Source organism: Nomascus leucogenys, chromosome 17 (genome assembly GCF_006542625.1).
Source record: "Nomascus leucogenys isolate Asia chromosome 17, Asia_NLE_v1, whole genome shotgun sequence".
Taxonomy (NCBI): Eukaryota; Metazoa; Chordata; class Mammalia; order Primates; family Hylobatidae; genus Nomascus; species Nomascus leucogenys.
In genome coordinates this window covers 71,019,695-71,044,993 of record NC_044397.1, presented here as the reverse complement: position 1 = coordinate 71,044,993, position 25,299 = coordinate 71,019,695, and the positions used below count along the sequence as shown (strand labels likewise).

Sequence of the window (25,299 nt, the reverse complement as noted above, 5' to 3'; positions counted from 1 at the left end):
ATATCTTTTGTCAGTTGGATATTGCACTGCCTTTCCTTTGGCATACTCTATTTTTTTAAAGCATGATACTTTTAAGGAAATCAGTGTATTTCTTGCTGTTTGCATTGATAAGAATTTAACAAGTGTGAAAGTATCAGTTGGATTCCCATTTCTTTAGATAATGAAACATTTGACAAAGCAGGCACTTTTCAGGGGCTATAGAGACTGTTTCTACCATACCTTCAGAACCCTGGTAATTACTTCAATTCAAGGCAAAAGGTATTTTGATAAGTTGATTTGAGCTTATGGAATGCCAACTTAGCTAAACAAAGGCAGGAAACCAAGAAGCAGCCCAGGGAGCTTTTAGTTAGAGTATAACATGTTTTCAGTGACAGAATGTTAAGTATTAATATACTGGAACATTTTATAAAGGGGAAAAGATTCCTATTCTTTATTTCACAGTTGTGAGAGGTCTACTCATTCAAGTTTAGCGGGATTAGTCCTGCTCAGAAAATTCACACACCTGCTCTTATATCCAAAAGACATGGTGCTCTGTAAATGTAGGCCCCAGGACATTCCTTTCAAGGAGGCAAAGTTTTTTGGCTCCCTATAAAATGTGCGTAAGATGAGCCATTATTACACAGCACTAATTAAAAGCACCTTGACTATTTGCAAGCTAGCTGAACACAATAGATTCTACTGATATGGAAATTATTAGTCAACCACAGCCTAGTTCTCAAAGAAGTCTTGAGTACTTGAAGATTACTAACAGTCTAAGAGGTTCGATAGTGTTCCATTCGCAGCTGACACAACCTTATGGAATAAATGTACTCTTTACAAAGATTCCATGTTATAAAAATGAGCAAAAGGATGAGGCTAAGAGAATAATAATAGATCATAAATGCCACAATTAGATTAGTGAATTTAACTGTTCTGTGCCTTGAACTCAGTTTTACAATTTCTTTTATTTTTTTCCATCTCTCTCTCCAAGATGCAAGTAATTTTCATGGCACTCAATACCCAGCTGAACAATTTCCTGTAGCACACGAATCACACAAGCCCTCTGCTTCCTAGAGAAGATTCTATTCCTCTGGGCATTGAACTTACTTTACACTTATTCTTTGAATGAAACAATTCTATTTCCAGACAATGGTGTTTTCCACCCTAGTCTTTCCATCTCAGTTTGAACCACCCTTCAGGGATATTATCTTTTTACCACCTATAGATTATGTATTTAAAATATCACAGCATTTCCTTTGAGTGTTCTTCCATAGATTTAAAAAAAAAATTATAAGCTCCTGTGATCAAAGGGCACTTTCTTCAAAATAGCAAGTTTCTTCAAAAACTCAAGCCTGCAGCTGGAAGATGGGAGATGGCAGGAATGACTCTTTGACCCTGCGGTTTATGTACTCCACACTTACGATGGGATCATTTGGCAGGGTAACACAGGGCTGTGTAGTTTGGGTGGAATTAGGCTGTAGTTGCTTAGCTAATATAAAAAGCAGGGTAGAACTATGGCTTAGTAGCTCGAGAGAGCATTGCCCACTTCCACCACACACTCCCACCCCAACTCTTGACACTTAGCAAATAATTTCAAAATATTTCCTTTCTACCATCTGTTCACTTCATCAACTTTACCTGAAAGAATTACATCACATCTACCCGAAAGCATTAACACGTGGAGAACATGACTTTTTACTTTATTTTTGGTAGAGCTTTACACTTGGTGAACCCAGAGAATACATCCTACCTTCCCCTTTCTTTGGTGTAAAATTTGAATAGAAAAACTATCAGTTTGTAAACCTCACTATGGTATAGCTACAAATTTTGTACCTCCTCTCTCCTTTTTGCACGTTCTCTCTCCTTTCAGTGGACAACGGCAAAAGCAACAATAACAACTAGGAAACAACGCAAAACAACAGTATCCACAAAATTAAGCAAAAACCACAAAAAACCCAACTAGTGTTCTGGAGCTAGGTCACATATTTGAAGGGGGAAGAACAAGTTGGTAAAGCATTCACTAGTAAGAAGGGAAAATTGGAAGGCCCTTCCTGCAGTGGAAGGAATGTGGCTGCTGCTCACATCCCCAGATGAGACATATGCTTCAGCTTTAGCCTTCTGACTCTGCCAGTTATTTCTACCCAATTTCCCATGCAGAGAATGAAGAAACTCATCCCAGCTGCAGGAAGGACTATCACCAGCCTCTCAAACCCTTCCATGATGTTTTCATCTCATAAGATGCCTATTTAAAATATTATTTGGAAGAGCAATTCCCTCAATTACAACTTATTAGTTTGTTTTTTTTTTTTTTTGCCTTTCACTACTGTAATCTACTTTGTATGGATTTTGCTCATGTAGAGGGTAAAAGTATCCATGCAAACACATATGTAAATGATATAGCCAGACAAAGGCATCTGTAGTAGAGTAAGTCATCCCTTCACAATGCGAAGCCTAGCATTGGTCTGTGAAAAATCTTCTTAATGTAATAATAACAAGGAGAAAGAGGAAGACAGGAGAGTGAATTACAAATTATTCTCTTACTTTGGGGATCGTGTTTTATGAATGAGATGTCACGAGTTTTGAGAAGAGTTTACTGGAAACACGGCAGATCTGCATCTTTCAAAGTGTATGGACCACCAGTCCACTGCAAAGAAAGAACACAGTCATTCACTGTGAGTTGAATTCCCATGAACTCAGTTGCCCCAAGTCTCAAATTTAGTATATCATTGTCAGTAGTAAAGACGTTGGAAATCCATGGTGTGTATATTCTCAACCATTTGTGGTGCTTAGAAGAACAGTATTTGCCTGCTGTCTAGGAAAGAAATTTGTAGTTTGGAAAATTTTGCAACATGGAAAATCTTCAGAATTATGCTGTAAAATTTAGACTTTGTATGGAATTGATTTTCTCCCCTCATTTTTCTTGCTGGGCAGCTGCCTGGCTACAGGCTTGTGAGGTCAAGTTTTGTTCAATACCTGACGGAGTGTATTACAAATCATCTTATAGTTTGCTTGTCTTCTTTCAAAATGGTTATTTCAGTGTCTTGACAAGCATGAAACTCACGATGTCTTTGGCTTCACAGATTCAGTGTATCAATGTTACCAGGGTAATTCATTTATTTACTGAGTACATACTATGTGCTATATAATGTGTTAGATGATAGGGTATGCAGAAATAGAATTCACTTTCTATGATAGTTGTAGTTGCCAGAGTTGACATGGTCTTCTCACAGAGATGCACATGGGAGGTCAGCCCAGCCTGTGGGTTTCTAGCCATATGTCCCTTCTCTCATACCTGGTCCCATCACTGTCTTCTCCTTATCAAATTATTCCCCAAGGAGACTTTCCTATGGCTCTCTTTCTTCTTTATCTAAGTCTATTTAATTTCTTTTCTGAACTCAGACTTTTCTCTCAACCAAGAAATCTCTAAAATTTTTTTTGGTCTAAGAATGTTTCTATTTCTTCCATTGACCATACAGTGATTTCCTTATGGGTCTTCCATTTATTTCTTGAGAAACCCAGTTTTAGACTGTGGCTTATTCTACCAGTATCTCTCTTTGAGGTAACTCTTGTGGCAGTTGTATGACCTACTCATAGGAATGCTGTCTGTCAGCCTTCTCTCCTCTTGGGCTATATCCAAACTTCGGGTGTATTGGCTTAGGAGTCTTACCTCTGGGTGTTTCTTCCTGATCTTCCACACATCACTCTGATGTTGCTGCTTTATGCCAATTTCGTATCTAGACAAGATCCTCTCTCTCTCTCTCTTCTTCCCTCCCACACTTCCTCCCACTATTTCTCTTGTCCCATCACCACCTCATCTTCCAACTTCTGAACATTGGCTCATCAGCTTAATCTTGATCTTTCAGGAACAAAAAGCCTTTTAGGAGGAAAGTCATTTTGCTCTTTCCAGCAGCTCAAAACAGGCAAAATGAAAAAATGTTTTTGTCAGGATCACAAGAGGAAAGATTTTTTTTAAAAAAAGTCCGCATGCAGTGGCTCACGCCTGTAATCCCAGTGCTTTGGGAAGCCAAGGCGGGTGGACTGCCTGAGCTCAGGAGTTCGAGACCAGCCTGGCCAACACAGTGAAACCCTGTCTCTAAAATACAAAAAATTAGCTGAACATAGTGGCATGCACTTGTAGTCCCAGCTACTTGGGAGGCTGAGGCAGGAGAATTGCTTGAACCCGGGAGGTGGAGGTTGCAGTTAGCTGAGATCGCACCACTGCACTACAGCCTGAGCGACAGAGCGCGACCGTCTAAAAAACAAACAAACAAAACACATGGACACATGGAGTAAGTGGGCAGAGACCATTCTGTTAAAAAGAGGCTTCCTCTGTGGGTGCCAGTCTTTGGAGACAGAGAGTGAATAAGGAGAAGTCCCAGTGCTGAAATACACCTTGATCCACTGTAGATGTTTCCTGGTGTCCATGCCACAGGTTGGCCACTTGCATTCACTGGTACAGAGTTCACCCATTCACTGGGGAGACTCAGGCACTGCCAGAACAGTAAGAAAACACACATTTGAGACATAAACAAAAACTCAGGCTAGAAAAGTTTGTCATTTGTTTTGGGTTGAACCTCAGAAGACTTTTCATGAAAGCCTCTCCTTTCTTTTATGGGTGGTATCTTCATACACAGTGTCAGAGTGGATATGACAGCATTTCTTCTTGACCTTCTAGTCTGATGTATCTATGCTGTGTGACAGCATAACATGGCTGTTCTACCTGTGACATAAAAATTCCACCATTCAGAAGGGTCATTGGCCAGTGTGGCTCCTGGAAGTCTTGGGCCAGCATGTCTGGAGGTATATGCATACTTTCAGATAATTTCTTCAACATTTTAGATAGTCAGCTTAGCAAACCAAGAAGGGTCTAAGTTCTCTACATTCTGGAGTAAAGAGAATTTCCTTGATGAACCAGCAGTACTTGTCTGCTGATGTATGCACAAGAAGAACTCTTGCCCATGGCCTGATAGCCTCCACCACTGCCTGAAATGTTGAAGCTTTTGAGCAAACCCAGAATGGAGGCCTGAGGGTTAGCAATTAGAAGGGTTTCACAACAACTCAACCCCAAACCCCAAGAAATGTTAATCAAACAGTGTCCATGCCTCAGGAATGGTTGTAAAATAATGAGGGAGCAAATGTTTTCATTATATCAGTGTTGCCTTTGAAGGGGATATATTCAGAAACTAAATATTGATTGCTTTAATATTCTCATTATAGGAAATGATTTGGAAATTTTCCTTTGGCATTGGGGGAATAATTACATGGTGGAATTTCTGGCTGTAAATAATTGCATTAAAAAACAATCATCTTTTTTTTTTCCATTTGCACATTGTAGTAGTCATTAGATAGATGAAGGCATGATTTGGACCAACATGATTACTTTAGGAAAAGGGAAAAATATAAACCATAGAGTAGGATGGTCAAGGGATAGTCATCTGTAGGTCAAACCAGGAGTACATAGGATGTTATCAGGACAAACTTTTTATGGTTTAAAAATTCTAAGCTCCAACAAGCAAATGACTCATATAATTTCACACATTACTCACTATAGTGAGATTAAGAGGTAACCAAGAATTTGGACCAACCCTTGGTGCTCCTTGTTGGAGGACAGTCAGTCATATGTTCTGTGTAAGGATGTATACATTTGGGAATTATTAGTACGTTAATGAGTGATTGATTTCCTTTTCCTCTCCTCCTCCTCTAGGTTTGGAAATATCTTGGGATGGAGACAGTTTTGTAGAAGTCATGGCTGCCCCGCATCTCAAGGGCAAGCTCTGTGGTCTTTGTGGCAACTACAATGGACATAAACGTGATGACTTATTTGGTGGAGATGGAAACTTCAAGTTTGATGTGGATGACTTTGCTGAGTCTTGGAGGGTGGAGTCCAATGAGTTCTGCAACAGACCTCAGAGAAAGCCAGTGCCTGAACTGTGTCAAGGGACAGTCAAGGTAAAGCTCCGGGCCCATCGAGAATGCCAGAAGCTCAAATCCTGGGAGTTTCAGACCTGCCACTCGACTGTGGACTATGCCACTTTCTACCGGTAAGTACGGTATTCTGGGGGATGGGTTTGGGTTGCAGACCAATAATAGACTTGACCTTGGAACATGGTATATGAAATCTCTTGTTGTGCAGGACAAAGGTTCAAAACCCAGGGTAGACATCTTCTTGCTGTCCAGGAGCTGATCTCACCTTGAGTCAGCCCCACTCTATGTCCCAAATTGGGAAATTCCAAGAAGTATTTCGGAGCGATGTCCTCCAGGCAATTCCTTGCTTTTATAGGTCTGCACGTTTACTGGAAAGCTGGCTACACTGCAGGGTTTTTCCAGGTGTTAGCTTAACTCTAAGATTGAGGAGGGCTTCCCAAATTCTGGCCTAAACCACAGTAGTACAGGGCAGAGCTGGTTCCCCTAAATGGAATCTCAAGTCACTTGGCTGCCTTTGGGTATTTGAATGAGTCTGGTTATTCTACCTGAGGAAGAGTTTAGGTCTGCCTTATGGTCTAGCCCAAATCAAATGTGCACATGGAAAATAAGGAAGCAAAAATGAGAATTCTTTGGATCTTGGCCAACTGTGAGACTTCGTGTCGAGAGTCAGATGACAGTAGAAACAGGGCTTGAGGATGGAGGGAGGAAGGACTCTTATTAAGAATCAGGACTCCATGGCCTTTTCTAACTCTGTTTAACCCCCTTCCAAGCAAAGCAGCTAGTTACAAAGGAGACTTGGATTTGACTTCCGCACTGCAAGGTTGCGTTTCTGAGTTGATGAGTTTGGCCTGGGTGTACTTCCATTTACTACACAATTCCATGGGTTCAAGAGCTATGGCTGCCTATAACTTTAACCACTGTGGGTGTGGGAGGAAACACGAGATGAACACAGCCTAAAAGGCCTTAAGTGATTTGCCTGTGCCTCTTAAAATTAGAAAACTCCTGTGGTCTGAAGCCACAGAGAGGTTATTTTTACTCTTTAATTGCCACCAGTTTATTTCCCCTAGTTCTCATTAAATATGATTTTTTTATTTGATCTTTGGACATAAAAGATAAAGTTCTATAAAGGCGGCTCAAAGTGGGGTGGAAAAAAGACTGTCCCTGTCATCACAAATCCCCAAACATGGCTCCATGTGCCAAAGCATTTGGCTCCAAGTCATGGGTTTAGCTCCTTCAAACCATTTTCCCGTTATAATTTGAATTCTCTGGGTTCCCTTCTTTCTCCTTTCTGCACCACCCCTAGACTGACCTCTTGTCTAGTGAAACTGAGGGATCTTAACGTGAGACTTTGCAGTGAGTTAAGCAGCTAGATAGACAAACCTGGCTTTATTTGGAATCTAAAAGTCCTCACTTGAAGGTCTGATGGAAAGCAGTAGAATATAGCAATTTAGAACTTTGTGGTGCCCCAGGATTCAAAGTCCAGCCCAGCTATGCAACCTAAAACGATTACCTAAGCTCTCTAAACCTCAGCTTACTTATCTGTGAAATGGGGATAATAAAAGAACCTACCTTGAAGAGTTGCCATCCAGATTCAGTAAGATTATGAACATGAATGCATGCGCTTAACACAACGCCTGCACATAGTCAGTGCTCTATAATTGCTGCCCTCATTTCTTCCATGATTAATTAAGTAATGAAGAAGAGTAAGATCTCTTTTGGAAGCTCCTCTATCCTGTTTGCAAATTTGGATTGGATGCTTCTCTGCTTAAAACAGAATGGAAAGGCTGTGCTTCTCCCAGGGCCAAGCAGCCTACACCTTTGATTTTTATCCCATTTCAAAGGAATATATTGAAAACAGAAATTAGAGAGAAGGTCTGCAGAGTTTAGTTCCTTTTTTGAATTTCTATGTCTTTTGCCTTCGGTGATTTATTTAGTGTTATGATTTCTGGACTGCAACAGAAATGTGATGAGCACTTCAACAGAAGTTATGAATGATGACTTGGACACTTATGAATAAAGAGCACTGGATTCCTCAGGTGGCCAGGCAAATGCTCCCCTTCTGCCCTTAATGATTCTACAGCATCTACAATGGAGGATGCTTATCTGTGTAAAGGGCTTGATGCCCTGAGTTGGGCAGCTCATGAGAATGTTCTTGGTATCCTTGTGCATGGAGATTTAGCAGCCAGGATGTGGTGGGAAGCGGGCTTGTGCTGTCCTGATCAGTGTCATTGGGTCATGGTAGAGTGCCTTTCCACAGTGGGCCACTTCTTCCTGGAAAGGGCAGAGGAGCTCAGGAAGGAGAGCTGGGCAGTTCTGCCTGCCCCACCCTCTGCTGGTGATCTCACAGTCCAACAGGAGGATGCACCTTCATGAAACTGAAAGGGAGAGTGGCCAGTGTTGGCCAGATCCTGTTTCTCCCCCTTATTTCCAAGTGCATGTGTGGCAGAAGAAGAAAATAAACCAGGTGCAATGTGGAAAGATATTCTCTTCTCAGGGGAGCTCCAGAAGGGACCTAACCTCAGGGTTTGTAGGAGACTTTATGGAGCAATGGACTGAGAATGAGCTGTGGGGAAGGGGACAGCAAGCTGGACTCCAGCCCAGCTCTGCCACTGTTAGCAGTGTGCCCTGGTGGCTAGCTGAGTTCAACATCCTTTATCGAAAGAACCGATACACAGTAACTACCTGGCAGGATTGCTCCTCCGAGGACTGAGGCCAGTGGGCGGTACAGCGCTGGCACACGGTAGTCCTGGCACAGAGCATGCTGCTGTCCTGTGTCTCTTACTTTCTATGGAGAAACTTGCCCCTGGATTGGCCGTTTACTTTTCTGATTGTTCACATCTTCTCCTGATGTCATCACGGAGGACTGATTACATAAATTCCCCCTGATGAATCTGTGGAACAATCTCAAAATGAACGGTTTCTCTTTTGCGACGCTTCCTCCAGGTAGTGTAAGTGACAATTGCATTGCAATTGTTAAAAAACTATTGTTTTTTGTCTCATGAGAAAGTCATGTGTTCATTGTACTTGTAAATAATGTTGAAAAAGTAAGGCAAAATCAGCAATCATATGACATCCCACACATGTAAATTTTTGCTGGTACATTTGATATCATTGGTGGAATTTCTAAAATGAACCCAAAAGTATAGTCAGATCTGTGGCTGTGACACATTTTTTGAGTCCTTGCAGGACTAACAAGACTTGCCTTGATATAATGGATGGCCACATACATAAATTGCATTGGCATTTGATTTATTTTATTTTCCCCCCATTCTCCAAAAAATATCTGTATTTTCCTTTAAGGACAAAGAATGAAGTAGCATAACACACCCAAATAACTTTCTGAGCACCACTGTCTTGTAACAGAGGGAAGGGAGAATGCAAATAGAGTATTTTTTCTGAGAAAATATTACCCATTTTGGGTTTCCTTACTCTTATAACAAATCTCACAGGGCAAATTTTATGATAATTATGAGATAGTGCTTCTTATAAGGTAAAAATAATAATGACAATTTATCTGAATTAGGTTTTACTTTCGAAATGTCTATGGTATATTTTATTTTATTTATTTATTTTTTTGAGACAGAGTCTTGCTCTGTCACCCAGGCTGGAGTGCAGTGGCGCAATCTCGGCTCACTGCAACCTCTGCCCCACAGGTTCGAATGATGCTCCTGCCTCAGCTTCCCAAGTAGCTGGGATTATAGGCCCCCACCACCATACCTGGCTAATTTTTGTATTTTTAGTAGAGACGGGTTTTCACCATGTTGGCCAGGCTGGTCTTGAACTCCTGACCTCAGGTGATCTGCCTGCCTCGGCCTCCCAAAGTGCTGGGATTACAGGTGTGAGCCACCGTGCCCACCCTGCAATGTCTATGGTTTATAACTCCTATTTATTTTGGTCTTTTATTCAATTTAACATTTTTAATAAATGTCTAATGTATAAGTACTTGAAAAACTACCACTTTGTAAATGAATGAGAAATTACTTCATAGTAATCAATATTTCTTTATTTTTTTCTGTTTTGGGAATTTTTTTAAGCTTCACAAATCAATTTGACCCATTTTGGCTAATTTGGCATAAAAATTTGATATATAATTAAGTTCTTTTCAATCAGCATAGCTTGCTTTGATTAACTAACTGAATATGTTTGGGCGCAAAATAATTTAGTTACAAACTACAGAAAAGTTTTAACTAAATGCATTGATAACACGTCTCAAGTCTTAGCTTTGCTAATTGACTTCTCAAATTAGATAACCCTCTTTAATAATTTTTTGCATTATCCTTTATTAGTGCATTACAGAAATTCCCGGGAGCTAGAGAGGCAGTGTACTGTGTAGCCACCTGGAAAAATTAACGTGAAATTGTTTAGATTATATTTGGATTCAAATGTAGGCTACCTCGAAGAGAAAAAGCGTTAGGTGTGTTCTTGTCTCCTTTCTCCTTTTTCATCTCATATTCATCTCTCTCCTCCAGCCTCATATTGCCTCTCTCTTCATGTCCCAGGTGCCAACCGAGCAATCCAAGAGGAATAGGCAAACTCCCACCACAAAGGTTCTCTGGAGATCCTTAGCGGCCAGTATCAAACCTACCTTCCCGCTGTGGACTTAGGCCACAGGATAGGACAAGCCCTGGGCAGCCTGGGGCACAAAGAGAGGCCAGGAGATGAGCTAGGCCTTTGTGGGTCAAACTGGGGAAAGTTTTTTATTTCTTGTGCCTATGAAATACCAGCAATGGGCTTTTTCCCTAACTGGACTCACATATTGGAAGAAATTGTTGCAAGTTAAGTGTAACTTGCCCACAAAGCAGAACTCTTAAGGTAGGGCAGGACTGCATTACAGAGAAGTCAGAAAAATGAATGTGAAGTGCAGTGAAGCCCAGACATTTAGAGACCACAATCATCTCAGGAGTGTTTTCCTCTCTGCACTCTCTTTGATGGGGTATTTCACCAGAGCGAAAGCCCTGTTCACTTGTTCAGTTTGGGAAAGTGTCTGGGGATTCCCAGTCTAGGAAATGTTCTTTTCCTTCCATGCAGTGGTTTTTACAGCTGTAAGGAATTGAAGTCATGCCAGAGGATTCACAGATGTGTCCTTTCCTGTTGAGGTACTGGGAGGTAGGAGGTGGGAGGTCGTGCGGGAGAACACTGGAACTCTGACAGGACCTTGGTGTTGGATATACTGGGATCCTGGGACTGCCAGTGGCTTGCTTCCAGGGGAAGATCACAGACTTCCTGAATGACTGACTTTGTGTGTTCTTACAAAGGAAGCTGATCACTTATTATAAAGCAATAGAAAATATACAGGCAAGGGGTACAGACTTTACGTGTTTGTGTATGAGAAAAATCATATAAAGCTAAATGCTATTCTATAATTAAAATCAAGTCAATTTCCCCTACTTCAAAGAACAACATGCTTGAAAACATTTTTGTTTACATCTTGTAATGACTTGTCAAGAACTGCCATTAGAACTAGGGTCCTAAATCAAATGAGATGTTTTGTTTTAAAGTTTGACATTATATGCCTTTTATTTTTCCTTAGCCGACTCAACTGTTAGGTCACACTGAGTTCCTATTTAAGGTATGCTGACACCAGGTGGCAGTAGACACCACAGCTGTAGCACTTGACACATTTCAGTCCTTGAAAGTCTGGTTTTTCTTCACTGTGTCTAAATACACAGTGAACATCCCTGCCTCTGAGTTCATGTCATTCTCCTGCCTCCCTAAGATGCCTTCACTTTCTACATTGATTTAAACCACTTATGCCTAGTGTTCCATTTTTGGAACTCTAAGCATGTAGGAGTTATTTATATCCTTCTGCTCAAGGTCATCACCAAGGTCTGATTGAAAAAATTTAAAAAAAAATGCAACCTCAGGCATGAATTAAGCTGAAGACACAGCTCCAGTTTCATCCTAGACTTTGGAAAATGCTCTTTAGTTTTTTAGTTATTCCAATTGTGCTCATCATTTAACTCATGTTCTGTGTTGCACTGCTTCTTGTTTCTTCAGCATTGGATTTTAAGTTCTCTGGGGAATGGGGAGCCTCTTCTTTTCTGACCCTTTTGTATTTCACCCAGCACCACCCCTAGAAGGGCTGCTCCTCCTAGCCTGCCTCTCACTGGCATCCTCTCTGATCTCCTTGTGACTTTTGCTGTCCCCGATTCTGAGTTCATCTTAGATCTTTATCCCCGTGCACAATTAGACACTTACAAAGTGTGCACACTTCTCTGTCTTTTCATGGAATAAACTGGTCAGAGTGAGTGGAGTCTTTGGTCCACCTTTGATGCTCCAAATGCCGTGAGCACTTCTTATTGCACAAGTCTATTTGCGACTCTCAGTGGCAGGCAAGATGACCCTTCCGAATCTCTCCATCCACCTCTGCCTATTTATAATTCACAAGTCTCTTGGACCCCCTGGTTCCTCTTCTGTCCCTCAGGTAGTGTTTGGGCTTGTCATCTTCTTATGAAATACTCACATCCACAGATGTTTCAGCCCTGACCTCTCTCAGTTTGTCTGAGGCCCTCAAACTAGCCTCTTGTATGGTGTTACAACAACTGGACCTCCAATGGGGTGATTAGTCCTTTACCCTAGCATCAGTCAGCAATTTGCCTAAAGTCACATCCCTTTGGCTCTGAGCCTTCTGTCAGGCTAGACTCAAAGCTTTACAGTGATTTCCCTTCAATCTTTCATTCGTTCTTCTCCACCTCACCCACAAGTAGACTTTTTCCTGTTTGATCCATCCAAGTCACCCAAAACAAGGATCTTAAATAGCTTTCTAGCTACCTGGATTTTAGCTTCAAAATCTGGTCAGTCCAATTTTCTTGGAGCCAAAGTAAACAGAAAGACATGAATTCATTCAGAAAGGTATGAAAATATATGGAACATAATTTTATCCAAGTCTAAAATCCTCTTATGTTTAATTTTTTATCTTGAAGAAAGACAAATACTGTTTCTTTAAAAAGAGAAAACATAGAAAACTATTCATATCTTAACAGATAGATTAACCTTTGTGGAGAGATTGGGTCAACTGTATAGTTAGCCAACTTCAAAGTTAGAAACAGCACAGTCCACACAGGACTACTCTCACTTCTGACACCGCAAGTTTAGAGGTGATCCCAGAGCACTCTCAAGGTCAGGAATTTGCTAGAAGGAACTCAAGTGGCAATACTCATGGGTGCGATTTAAATTTATATTATAGGAAAAGGATAAGATCAAAATCAAAAGAGATACATAAAGCAGAATCGAGAGATGTTTAAACGTGGAGCTTCTGCTCTCCTTACCTCGTGGCTTCATGGGCTGGCATTAACTCCTCTTGTCCACAGTATCCACTGGGTATTGCCAACCAGCGATGCTCACCCAAGCCTTTGGTGTTCAGAGTTTTTATTGGAACCCAATCGCATGCCACCTGCATGGATGATCTTATCTTCTAGCCCCTCTTGGAGGTGTAATGTGCTAATACTTTTGGTCTTCAATTTCTCTAGATGTTGGAAATGTTATTGCATAGCCCAAAGCCCCATACTAAATCCTATTGTTAGACTGTCTAGTGACCAAATGCCTCAGGCAAAAAACACACTTCTGTCAGGCAGGACATTCCAGGGGCTTAACGATTATTCTTTGTGGCCAAAGGCAGAGGGCAAGACCGGACTCTCTTTGGGTAAGGTTAATTCTTTACTGCATAACCTTCCTAGCTCAAGGTTAAATGCCATTTTGATTTGATTTTATGTATTTAGCTTTAAGTTTATTTTAAGCATAAACATCCTGGAATTTTATAGTGTTTCTCCTCAGAAAATTACATTCTGAGATGCAATTAGAAGAGGCTTTTGAGCAAGATTTGAATGAGTGTCACTGTAGCAGGTAAAACACTAATTATTTTGTAGCATCTCTTTTGGCTGCTTAGGGGAATTCTTGATTACTTCTTAGTAAGCAGGAGGCAGAATGATGTAACTTAATTATATTTTCATTATTTATGGGTATAAAGATCTTTGCTTGCATGAGAATGAGGCTGACATGAGTAGTGTTTTCCTCATTTTACCGTGGAGCCAATTGAGGCACTGAGAGGGGAAGGGACTCATTCCGGGCCACCCGTGCAACTGAGCAGCTAGCCTGACAGGCACACCTGGTCTAGGGGCTCCTTCAGAGAACAGTCAGAGTGTGCACACTTCTGTCACTGTCCACTCAGGTTTTCAAATATCCTGCTCTGCCATGAGCTCTCAGAGGAGGAGTTTATCAGTTATTTAATTCACTCCTTTTTACAGCTTTCAGCTGAACACCTGCTACGTGCTAGGTTCTGTCATAGGGATGGCGATTTGGGACTTAACGAGACAGACAAAGCTCTTCCTTCAGAAAATCATTGCCTAGTGTGGGCAGACAGCTATGCATGAGAAATAAGGCCATACCTGAGTGCAAGAAGAGTAATGGAGGGAATAGGGTAGTGTGACGGGGTGGGTCTGGGGGTGGCCGATTTTGAGGTAGGTGGACAGGAAAAGACTGTGTGGGGAGCTCTCCCTTGAATGGAACGTGCCCTCTGGGAAGAGCCAGTGAGGAGGCAGGCAGGGGAGCAGCAGATCCCACACTGGACAGGGCAAGGCCTGTTTGAAGGCCGCCATGACTGCTGCTTTTAGAAAAGGACCAGTACAATGGTACAAATGAGTGTGGTACAGGTGTCAAGTTGACTTTGCAGCCAGACTGCCTGGATCAACTTCTGAGCTCCTTAACTTGCAAGCCCTTGCTGTTAGGCAGGCGAGTTCACCCATTGAACCCCGGATTATTCCCCCATGTGTAAAAGGGGATGCTGAGAGGACTTACCCCATTACTATGAGGGTTTGTGTGAGGGTTGCACCAGTCATTCCAGATAAGGCACTTATCCAGGCCTGGTACAGAGCAAATGCTCAGTCAAGATCAATTTCATTATTAATATAATTTTATTATAGAAGCCTGTTCTGTGTGGTGTTTACCTTCAGAACGTCCTATGCCATCTGGTGCCAGTATTTGAAGAGGTTTTCTTCTTTGTTTTACATGGTCATTGCTAGACTCATTCGGAATAACTTCTTCCCTTTCTGTGCAGAAATTGATACTGTTTCCTAAAATGAAACAAAAATAAAAATAAAAACAGACACTTTGGAATGAGTTAAAATCTCCATAATGCGCTTTTCATAAATTATTTCAATGGATAAGATTGAACTGAAGGGGAAGGTGCAGAAAAGATAATTAATTCCATAAGATGAATATACAGCTCTGAACTTGAGAAATAATCGACTCGCCCTCAGTGTGCTTTACAGGGTGGAGGCTGAGAAGGAGCTCAGGTGTCTTGTTTTGTTGTTTGTAGGGGTAGAATTCAGGCTGTAGGAAAAGAAGAAATACATGACAAATTTTAACTTTTTTGATGCCCATCTTCCTTGCCTTTGTAAACAGTAATATGAGTATAATTTAATTTTATGTGATAATTCAAAGTTAATGTTGGGGTGTCAGTTGCAGTTAGGACCACCTTTCCTAGGAGACCCTTGAAAGGGGAAGGGACTTCTGAGATCTCCTTGGTATTTCTATCTTTAAGCTTATGCCTTTTTGTTTTAGCTTCCCTTTGCCCTACTGCCTTCTCCTCATTGGAGGGAGAAAATAATGTTCATTTTGTATGCAAACGAAGTATTGAAAGATTCTGAAAGAAGACTCAAAGATCTCTCCTATGAGAAAAGTGAAAGAACCTGAGGACATAAGCTGTATTTTTTCCCCTTTCCCAGGAGTTATCAGACAGCTCAGAGCCAAGTTTATGACCCATTTCTATCCAATACACAGAACTTCCAGGCATGATTTTTTTTAAAATTAACCTCAAGCCTGGTTTTATTTTTATCTTTCCTGTTTCTTTCCTCTCATTCACATTTCATTTTATTTTATTCTGCATGTAGTTTTGTAAGCTGACTAAAATCCTTTCTGGAACAAGTTGGAGAGTAAGTGACAGTGGCCATTGGCAAAGGATCTAACGCTTCTGAATTTCCTTTTTTCTTTTCATTGTGAAATAGAGATAATATCTTCACCCAACAGGTTCTCATGAGGCTGGATGAGGTTTCCCTTGTAAATCCCAGATGGAATGACCAAGGTGTCTCTTTCTCCTGGTCATATCACCAGGAAGGTCTAGTGGCTCTTGTGAGTAAAGGCCTGAGTGCTGTGGTTTCAGGTCGCCCTTTGAAAAATCAGGATATCCACCTGGGTGCCAGAACTCCTTGCAAGCAAGAGGACCTGGGGTGGGTGTCCTCAGAGGCGGCCCTGTGTGGGCTGGTTTCCATCAGGCCACATACAGATTGGCTGGAGCTCTGATGCATTATGAGGCCAGCATCATGACTCAGTGAAACCACATGGGCAGGCACAGCATCTTGTGAAATCAGCTGGTGTTCTGGCAGCAGCAGGGGCCTCTCAGAGAAGGCACACTGGCCTCTGTGCTATTTGGGGAGCAGTATCAGGGCTTTGGGCTCGGGCTCAGAGCTGTGCTGGGTTTGACAGCCATCTAGGACTCTGTCCGTTTCCCAATCAACTTGGCAAAAATTAAAATTGATGGGGGCATGTGCAAATACGAAATAGGAGTGGAGGCTTTTGCATTCCTGGACACTCCAACACATTGTACTCTGTTTATGTGGAAATCTGAGACTCAGTCTCATTTTTCTTCTGACTTGCAAGTAAAAGGAGCAGCAGGGCTGCCGCACTGTCCGTGACACTTGCACACAGAGATGGAGCAGTTGTGTAGCCGAGATCAGATATTCAGAAGTGTACACATTTAAAAAAAAGACTTGGGAGTTGGCAGTTTTATTAAGGAAGAAAGTGCTGAGAAAATGATATTTGTGTATCCAAAGGCGTCTTTTCTAGATTAGTGGTTAATTATTCATGACTAGGAGTCCAATGAAAAAATCAATAAATTAAAATAGGCACATATTACCTATTACCAAAAAAGAGCATAAATTCTTTTACAGTCATGATTGATTGATTAAATAATGACACCTGGCACTGTTCAAGATGCTGGAATTGGAAAGGAGTCCTCCAGGGAATGAGAAAGGAGTCCTCTAGCTCACAGAGCTTGCAGGGCAGGTTAATGAATGAGCAAAAGGAGTTAACAGGGATGTGGAGAGAGAGGGTTGTGTTTTCTGATAGAGGATATGCTGGATGCTATGAGAAATGTACTCTGCCTGGGGGCTGGCTTCCTGGAGGAGGTGACTTCCAGGCCAAAACCAAAAGCATATGTAGGGTTTAGCTGGACAAAAAGAGGAGCAGGAAGCTGGGGAAGAGAACAAAGGAAAAGATTCCAGCTACAGAAGACTTCATGTTCTCAGCCATGGAGGCTAGGGAGAGCCTGGCACAGGCAGCTGAGAGACTGTTCTGTGAGGTGGTGCCATAGACTTCAGATTGTACAGACAGGAAATTAGAAAGCAAAGGCAGAGGCCAAATTATTACAGTTTCATGCACCAGCATTCACCAGACATGGAGGGGGCATGCTGCAGTGTTTTCCACCATTAACTATGGGCAGGTTATACTGAGCAGGGGTTTAATAAAGCTCAGGACTCTTCATTTGCTCATCATTCATTTATTTCTCAAGTAGTTTGTTATACCTGTTACATAGTTTATGTGTTAGGTCCGAAGTTCTCAAGCTTTAGCATGAAATGGAATCACCTACAGAGGTGATTCGGTGGGTCTAGGTGGGGCTTGAAAATTTGCATTTCTAACAAGTTCCCAGGTTGATGCTGGGGTTCAAGAACCACATCTTGAGAACCATTGTGCCAGGTGAGGAAATTACAAGAATAGTCCAGGATCATGTGGGTCCCTAGATTCCTTTGGATCACCAAGGGGACTTAATTTTCTGAGTCCCTGTTCACTCAAAGACTTTTTTTGAGTCTTTGAGTGAACAGGGCTCAGGTTTCTTTTGTACAATCAATTGCTAAACATTAGAGACAAGAATCCAAAGTGGGTCCCTGGTTAAAAGGGTTGGGAGCTAATCTTATGCCCAGCTAGATAGACCAAAGTGGTGATTTGAGTTCAGTGGCATTTTCTTGGCCTGTAGTGGTTTAAAGTATACTCCTGATTTTGTTTTTGGAAGAAAAAGGGCACTGGTTTTACTGCCTCTTCGTTCATGAAGTCATGCCCAGAGAAAGTGCTGGACTTACTTGGCTGGGTCATATGGGAAGCCAGAATTAGAATCCAGAGTCAAAACTCTCCTAGTCGCTGAGATGCTTTCCATAGAGAGGCCAGTGTGGGGAACCACCCTGGTAACTTTTAGATGAATTATCCAGGACCCAGTAAGGGAGGGAGGAGAAAACACTGGATACAATGCAGCTTTGTTGCTGGACAGAAATGAAGCCCAGTATTCCTGTGCAGAGCTGCCCAAATTCTCTCCCACCACGCACAGGAGGGAGAGGCCCGGAGCCAGGAGTACAGGCGCATGCACCCAGAACAGCCAACAGGATGTATCTGTAAAAATCTGCTTCCTTTTTACTGGCTTCAGGCTTTTAAAGAGTCTGGTCAATGGGCACAGAGAGTAGGGAAATATATGATTTGCAAGGAAATGGGGAAATCTGGTGACGATACTGGAATTAATAATTCTTTTAACATGAAAGACTTGTTCTTTATGATCCTTACCATCTTACCTAGTGTTTGGAGTTTAAAGGAGGGAGAGAGAGAGCGTGAACTGGTTTCTTCATTGTATCCCCAGCAAATGGCCCATCTGTGAGCATGAAGGTAGATGCATTTGAACTGCTGAAAGAACTTGGGCCAGAAGACCTTTCAGAACCCCTGAAAGCTTTTCCATATGAAGAGGAAACCAGGAAATTGAAGTCTTCATTTTGTCTTTGTGATCAAAGCCAGGGAGGAAGGATATTAAGCAGATACTGACCCATAGTTTTGTGGCCACTACTAGGATTTATTGACATACCTAGCAACTAAGGACTGCAGGAAAGCTGAGGTTGGTATTTACTTCAAGAGAAAAAAAGATCAGATGTCTGAAAACAGAGGGCTATATTGCTGTAATGAGCCCATTGCCTTTGATAACAGGAGGTAATGACGATCATGTTTACTGGCATTGATTGAACATGTGCGATGCGCCTGGAAGTCTGGGAAGCCTGATTTGTATTCCAGTGCCAATAATAGTGGACAGAATAATAATAAGGCCAGGAGTAAGAGCTTACATTTTTGAGTGCTCACTATGTGCCTGGCAGCAGCTAAGGGCTTTCCCTGCAGGTGTTGTTCCCCATGTGGATGAGGAAACTGAGCTACAGGAGTTAACAGCATTGTCCAAGGTAACCAGGCAAGAAAGAGGCAGAGCCAGGATTTGAAACCAAATCTGTTTGACCCAGGCAGCACTTATGCTTTTGCCCATTACCACCATAATCTGGTAATAGCTCTTGCTGGCAAGCCATCCTCACCCCCAAATTTTCTGTGTTTTCTAAACTACGCTAAAACACTAGGAATTTGCAAATATTTCTTGTGCTATAATGTATTTTCATTTTGAAGGTTTTTTTCTTGTAAAAGATTTTTGTCTTTTCAATAAAATTTTCTGTTTAGTTCTATTTTGACAAAATTGTCAAAATTATTTGGAAATAATATGCTGTGGTTTATGTTGACTGAATTTTAAATAAACCAATTTTATCTGTCTTTTAAGGAGAAATTTATGGATTTTGAAATGGTGGCCATTCTCTACTCACATTTTCATTTCTGGTCCACAGTGTTAATTCTTAAGATAATACACATTCATGTCTGACCCTGCTATAGAAGGCTGAATTCATCATGGAATTAGGATTTTTAATTCCAGTGTCATGTGCTTGTAAACTATTTCTTCCCTTTTCATCTTTTGCTTTCAAGGACCACTTAGTAATAGTTTCTAAAGAAAGAAACTGATTTTTTTTTCTCACATCTTGCTTAAGATGTTCTCAATTGATGTGATGTTAGCAACTCAGTGATTCTTGACTTTTGAGAAGCCACAGTTTGTTTTTTTTTTTCATTGTTTGCTTTTTTGAGATTCTGAGAGAGTTGAGCCTCCTTTTCCTGGAAAAATGCACTCCTACCTTTGCATACAACAGGGGATTCTCTGCCTGGGTTGCAGGTCAGTGGACACTGGGTCAAGAAATTCTGTTTCCTTCGTCCCTCCCTTCCTCTCTCTTTTCAACTGTTATGTAAATATTTTTTGAGCCCTATTAAATGCTAGGCACTGTGCTCTGTGTTAGGGTTACAGGGGTGAGATAAACAGCATGGTTCCTGTCTTCATGGAGTTTATAGTCCAGTTAATGAGGAAGACATTCAACTAATATCCTCAGAAATAAACATGTATCTATGCTATGATATGTATGCTAAGAAGGAAGAAAATTTGTTGTGTAAGAAGATCTTATACAGGAGGGTCAGACCTACTATGTGTATGTGTGTGGGGAGGGGAAAAGCAGATGAATCAGGGAAGGACCTCCATGAGAAAATGACATCTGGGCTGAGCTAAAAAGGATGGGTAGGAGGCAGTGGGCCCAGAGGCAGGAGGAAGGGGTCTGGCCAGGGAGTGTTGTACTGCATTCATGCACCTCCAAAGTACCGACGCAGCCAACCCCTTCTTGCTGCCTGTGCACCCGTCCCAAAGGCTCTGTGTGCTTCCTGTGCTGTACTCTTCCAGCATAATAAGATCAATTTCACAGAATCTCACCTGTCTATGATTCATTCATGTGAGGGGTCAAATCATTTTTCCCCTGAAGACAAATTCCTCTTGTGGAGTTTTAAAGTGGGTTTTCTCTTTGCTCTCAAAGGGATTCCGTTACTGGATTCATTATATCTGGTGCAGTGGCCTTAGGTTCCAATAACTGTTCTAGTTTATTTGACTTGCTATGATAAGCTTAGAGTCAGGGCCATGTTCCTTTGCAGAATACATCTGGGGTGAGGAGGATATGCTTGCTACCCATGTGCACACACAGAGACACACATGCTCAGACATGTCCACACTCCCCAGCACACATTCTGTAATGTCACCACACTGGCATGAGGTTTAAATCCGTACTATTCAAATCACCACCCTTGGACCTGCAGCATCATTAGCTTGTTAGAAATGCAGACTCCCAGGCCCCACCCCAGGCCCGCTAATCAGAATCTGCAAATCTGACAAGGTCCGGACATGATCTTTGTCCACACTAAAGTTTGAGCAGTGCTGGGTTGGTTTCCTCCATTTCCAGTCTGGCCTAGTCTGTGTTGTTGAATAGTTTAGTCCAAATGCTTCCACTTAAGGCTTGGGATCACATTGACACTTTTAATTGTTTATACTTTAATAGAAGCATCACTATGTTTTTTTCCCATGCAGGAGAAAGGAGTCCAGGTAACTGTTTTGTGGAATAGATGGAATGTGATTCTAATGTGCAACAGATGTGTGTTCCTGCAGGGAGCAAAGGCACACCAGTCTCAGGCCCACGGCACCCCTCATTTCTGCAAAAGGCATTTCACCTCTTCATGGCCTGTCACCTGTGTGTCACTGGCATCCTTCTTCATTAGCTACATCAGATGGAAAATCCCTTAACAGAATTTTTAAATAATCACTGGATGATGCAGAAATAAGGCAAGAAAATTGTGCACTAATCAGTGAAATTGCTCACAGTTATGAGTTGTAAGGTCACTTGTGTCTGCTTTGTCCTTGGTCCTTCACAGACCTTGAGCCACAAGAGGCCAGTGAAAGGCAGCCCCAGGCATTGGTGGCTCAAGAATTTGGCCTTTCATTTCCCTCCTGGATCCTTTCATCCCTGCTCTCTGATTCCTGGGGTCTGTCCTTCAGTTCTTGGGAACTGTGACCGACTTCCTGACATGCTGGTCCATGTAGCCACCCATTTTCTTCCATGGGCTGTCTTCAGGACTGGGTAAGAGGCCCTTCCCATATCAGCCTCAGGCCCAGGACCCCTCAAGTGGTGGAGAGTCACAGCTCAGGGCAGCGTACAACAGGAGCCCACGTGTGTGGCACTGTCACTTTCCTTTGCATTTTGATGGCGTCCCTTGTTTGCTATTTGGCTGCAATAGGTACTTTTACTCACCTTGTATTAATTAGATCTTTTTCTAGTTGCCTATGAAGGAAACCCATTAAAGTGGTTAAAGTTGTAACACATTTCATTTGTAAAAATGAAAATTAATTGACTAATGTAACTGAAAAGCCAGGGCAAATTTCACTTCACACATGACTTGATTCAAGGTTTCCATGAGGTCCCCCAAGTTTGCCTTTTCTCCATTTTTTTGCCACAGCTTCCTCTGCATTGGCTCTAGTTTCAGGTGGGGTCATGGTCCTCCTCCCAGTTCCTCATGGTTATTATAGCTTCGGAGAAATTAGACAACAGAGCAAGTCTTTTCTCCCAGAAACCCAGCAAACCTCATGCTCCTCATTGGTTCTGACTGGGGCTGTGGCCATTTCTAAACCAATCACCCTAGTTGGGGAAATAAAATGAGTTGCTCCATTTAGACCTGTGGTGATCAAACTTCTGCAGGCATCACATTCATCAGGAGGGTCTGTGAAGACGCAAATCATTGGCCCCACACCCAGAGTTTCTGATTCAGTGGGATGGAGGTGGGTGATGCTGCTGATGGTCTGTGGACCACACTTTGGGAACCACTGGTTTAGACCAATCAAGGCCCCTCCTAACCACGTACATAGAGTGGAAGAGAGGTGTTCTTCCCAAGGCCATTCTAGAGACTCTTACTTGAAGAGGGGAGAATGGATATTTCCCTTTCTCCTTATTCTAGAGTATTTGTGGCACTCTTATTTAACCACAGCTCCTGCCAATATGAGAGGAGTGACCTCTTTGCACCAGGTGCTCTGCTAGGCTCAGGCGACACATTATGATCAGGGCTGAGTTTGGACCCTCCTAACTTAGAGTGGGGGTGTGGATGAATAACAATAAGCAGACACATATGTAAAATATGAGGTGATTGCCACAAAGAAACACAGCAGGGGAGGAGATGGAGAGCGAAGCTGGGCTCTGGGGGCTGTTTCACATGGTGTGGTCAGGGAGGCCCTCTCAGATAAGGTGCCCTCTTGAGCTGAGCTCTGGAGGAAGAGAGGGAGTGTGCCATGCTGAAGTTTGGACAAAAATGCTTTCTGAGCAGAGTACAAAGCACTTGGTGAGTTTGAAAAATACAAAGGGCCACTGTATCTGGCACTGAAGGATCCTCTGGGAGAATGGAAGGGCAGATACAGGGCTGTACAGGCTGTGGGATGGGGGCTGGATTTTACTGTGAGGAAGAAGAGAAACTCCTAGGAGACATGAGCAGCACTTCTGAGAATAGGGATATGAAATATGATGGAACAAACATGGGTGTAGAGAGAATGAGCTGTGCCCTTATTTTCAGTTAATGCCCAACTATCGAAAAGCTAGTGTTGGGCTCTAAGTGGACCTGGCACTTCTGCTCCCAGGTCTGTTTAGACCTGTGGCTGTCAAACTTCAGCAGGCATCACATTTATCAGGAGAATCTAGATGTTTCCTGTAACCATATGTTTTGAAACCTGGTATTCTACAGGGGGAGCGATACATTACCCCTCTGTTTTCCAGTTGGTGCCTCTTGATGCCCAGTCTGAGTTCCTTTCTAGCTAAGTCTGAGAGAAGATTATTTTCCTCCGAATTTAAGCTCCAAGTGACTCCCCTAGCATCATATGCACTTGAAGCTCAGCCATTTCTCCCATTCCTCCTTGAGGCAGAGGGGGAAGGGGATTGCTATTGAATTTTGCCTGGGAAAAAGTCTTGGAAGCACATAGATTTTTAAAATAGCTTCTCTTTAAAGAAGAGAAAGACATGAAAAAGTAAGCCTGATTAAAATACAAGGGCAGCATCAGGGGAGCATGTTTACAGGTTTGAAGGGCTGCTGTAAAGGGAAGCCTCTTGTGACCTTCGAGAGAATGAATCCAAAAGGAAAACAGAGAACCAGTCTTCCTCAGGGTCAAGCTCACCCTGGAGGTGCAAGGGCCACCTGTGAAGCCCAGTGTGTCTTCTCCATGTTCAGAAGCACTTAGTGACTCTCTTTATTAGATCACGTTCACACTACTGAGCATGGCCTTCAATGCCCCATGCCATCCGGCAATAACTTATGTTTTGAGATTTGCCCATTTTTACCCACATTGTACTCCATCCAGTCTAGCAATCCCCAAATGCACTTGGTGCTTTCCACTGGACATGCCTTTGTTCATGTCTTTTGTCATTTGCTTGGACTGCTGTTCCTTGCTTCTCCCTGTTCCAGCCCAGGCTAAGCACATTTCTTTCTAGAAGTCTTTTCTCCAGTGAAAATTGATGAGTCGTCCCCCCTTTCTCTCTAATGCTTCGGTTATTCTGTTTTATGCACTAATTCCATTTGGCCTTAGATATACTACCGTGATTCCTCTCTATGACAGCTTCCCTCAAGAGAGATAAGCTCTTGAGGAAAGAGGCCATTTGTCATTCATGTTTATGTTCCTCCCCCTCCCAACATACCCCAGCATATGCTGGAGGAAGTCAGAGGGGATGATCAACAAAGACAGAGCGAGTTGTGTTGAACTGAATTCTAACTTTGGCTGCATAACAATGATTGCAGGGTGTTTAAACCTTGAGACTTGTCGAGCAATGTTCATGGGTTTTTTTTTTTTTTTTTTTTGGCATTTTGTACACCTCTCCTTTTAGGACACTTGGATTGCAGCTTTACTGAGCTCAGGGCCATTTTCCCGTTTTTTTCTAGAAATTTCTAGAACCACCTCTGAAAAAGAAAAATGTGGTTCAATCCAACCAAACAGTCTGACCCTAGGGTTGAAACATGGGTGTGGCATGGTGGCTGGTGAAGCCCCCAAATGAACTCAGACACATTCTGCTCTTAGACATGCTTAACTACCTGGCCTCTGGTAACAAACTGGCCTCCCCTCTGTCCATTGCTTGGGTGAGAGAAAGGACATGAGATGACGCCATCATGGATCTCCCAACCTGACAGATGGGTGTGAAATGTGTTCAGAAACACATTTCAGTTGAGGAAGGGGAATGGGAAGAAATGACTCATCTATTTTCAGAGCTAAATGATTCCCAGAGATGTTCCCTACCCCATACATGTAGATTTATTTGCTTATTTTCAATGATCTGTCTTCTGGATTTATTTTAAACAGAAATTGCCTTCAATATAGAAGCAATTGGCTAGGAATGTGTGGTGTGTGTGAGGGTAGGGAGTACCCAGTCTCTGGGGCGGAGGAGGCAAGTGATGCTGTATACCAATGTGTCTACATGTTCTGGGCTATTTGTGAGTGTGCTGGTAGAGTCATGTTGCTGCTAACTGCTTGTCCTTTGTATCCCATCTCATTGATGAATCACAACTGGAAGCATGACGTGCACAATGGGAGCTGTCAGGGCCATCATGTTGCATGAATTCTAAACACATTCCTTGCACATCAGCAGAGGCTGGCAACAGGTTGTGAACATGCCAGTG

General features: G+C 42.3%; 1 protein-coding gene across 3 annotated transcripts in view; it reads left to right on the top strand.

Annotated features, from left to right (window-relative positions):
• The window catches only part of BMPER (BMP binding endothelial regulator), a 244,370-nt gene that overhangs the window by 169,554 nt on the left and 49,517 nt on the right, over positions 1-25,299 (top strand). For all 3 annotated transcript variants that reach the window (XM_030796374.1, XM_030796375.1, XM_003279194.3), the window contains one exon: positions 5,684-6,020. In XM_030796374.1, coding sequence (XP_030652234.1) covers positions 5,684-6,020 — 337 coding nt within the window. The remainder of the gene's footprint in view (positions 1-5,683; positions 6,021-25,299) is intronic.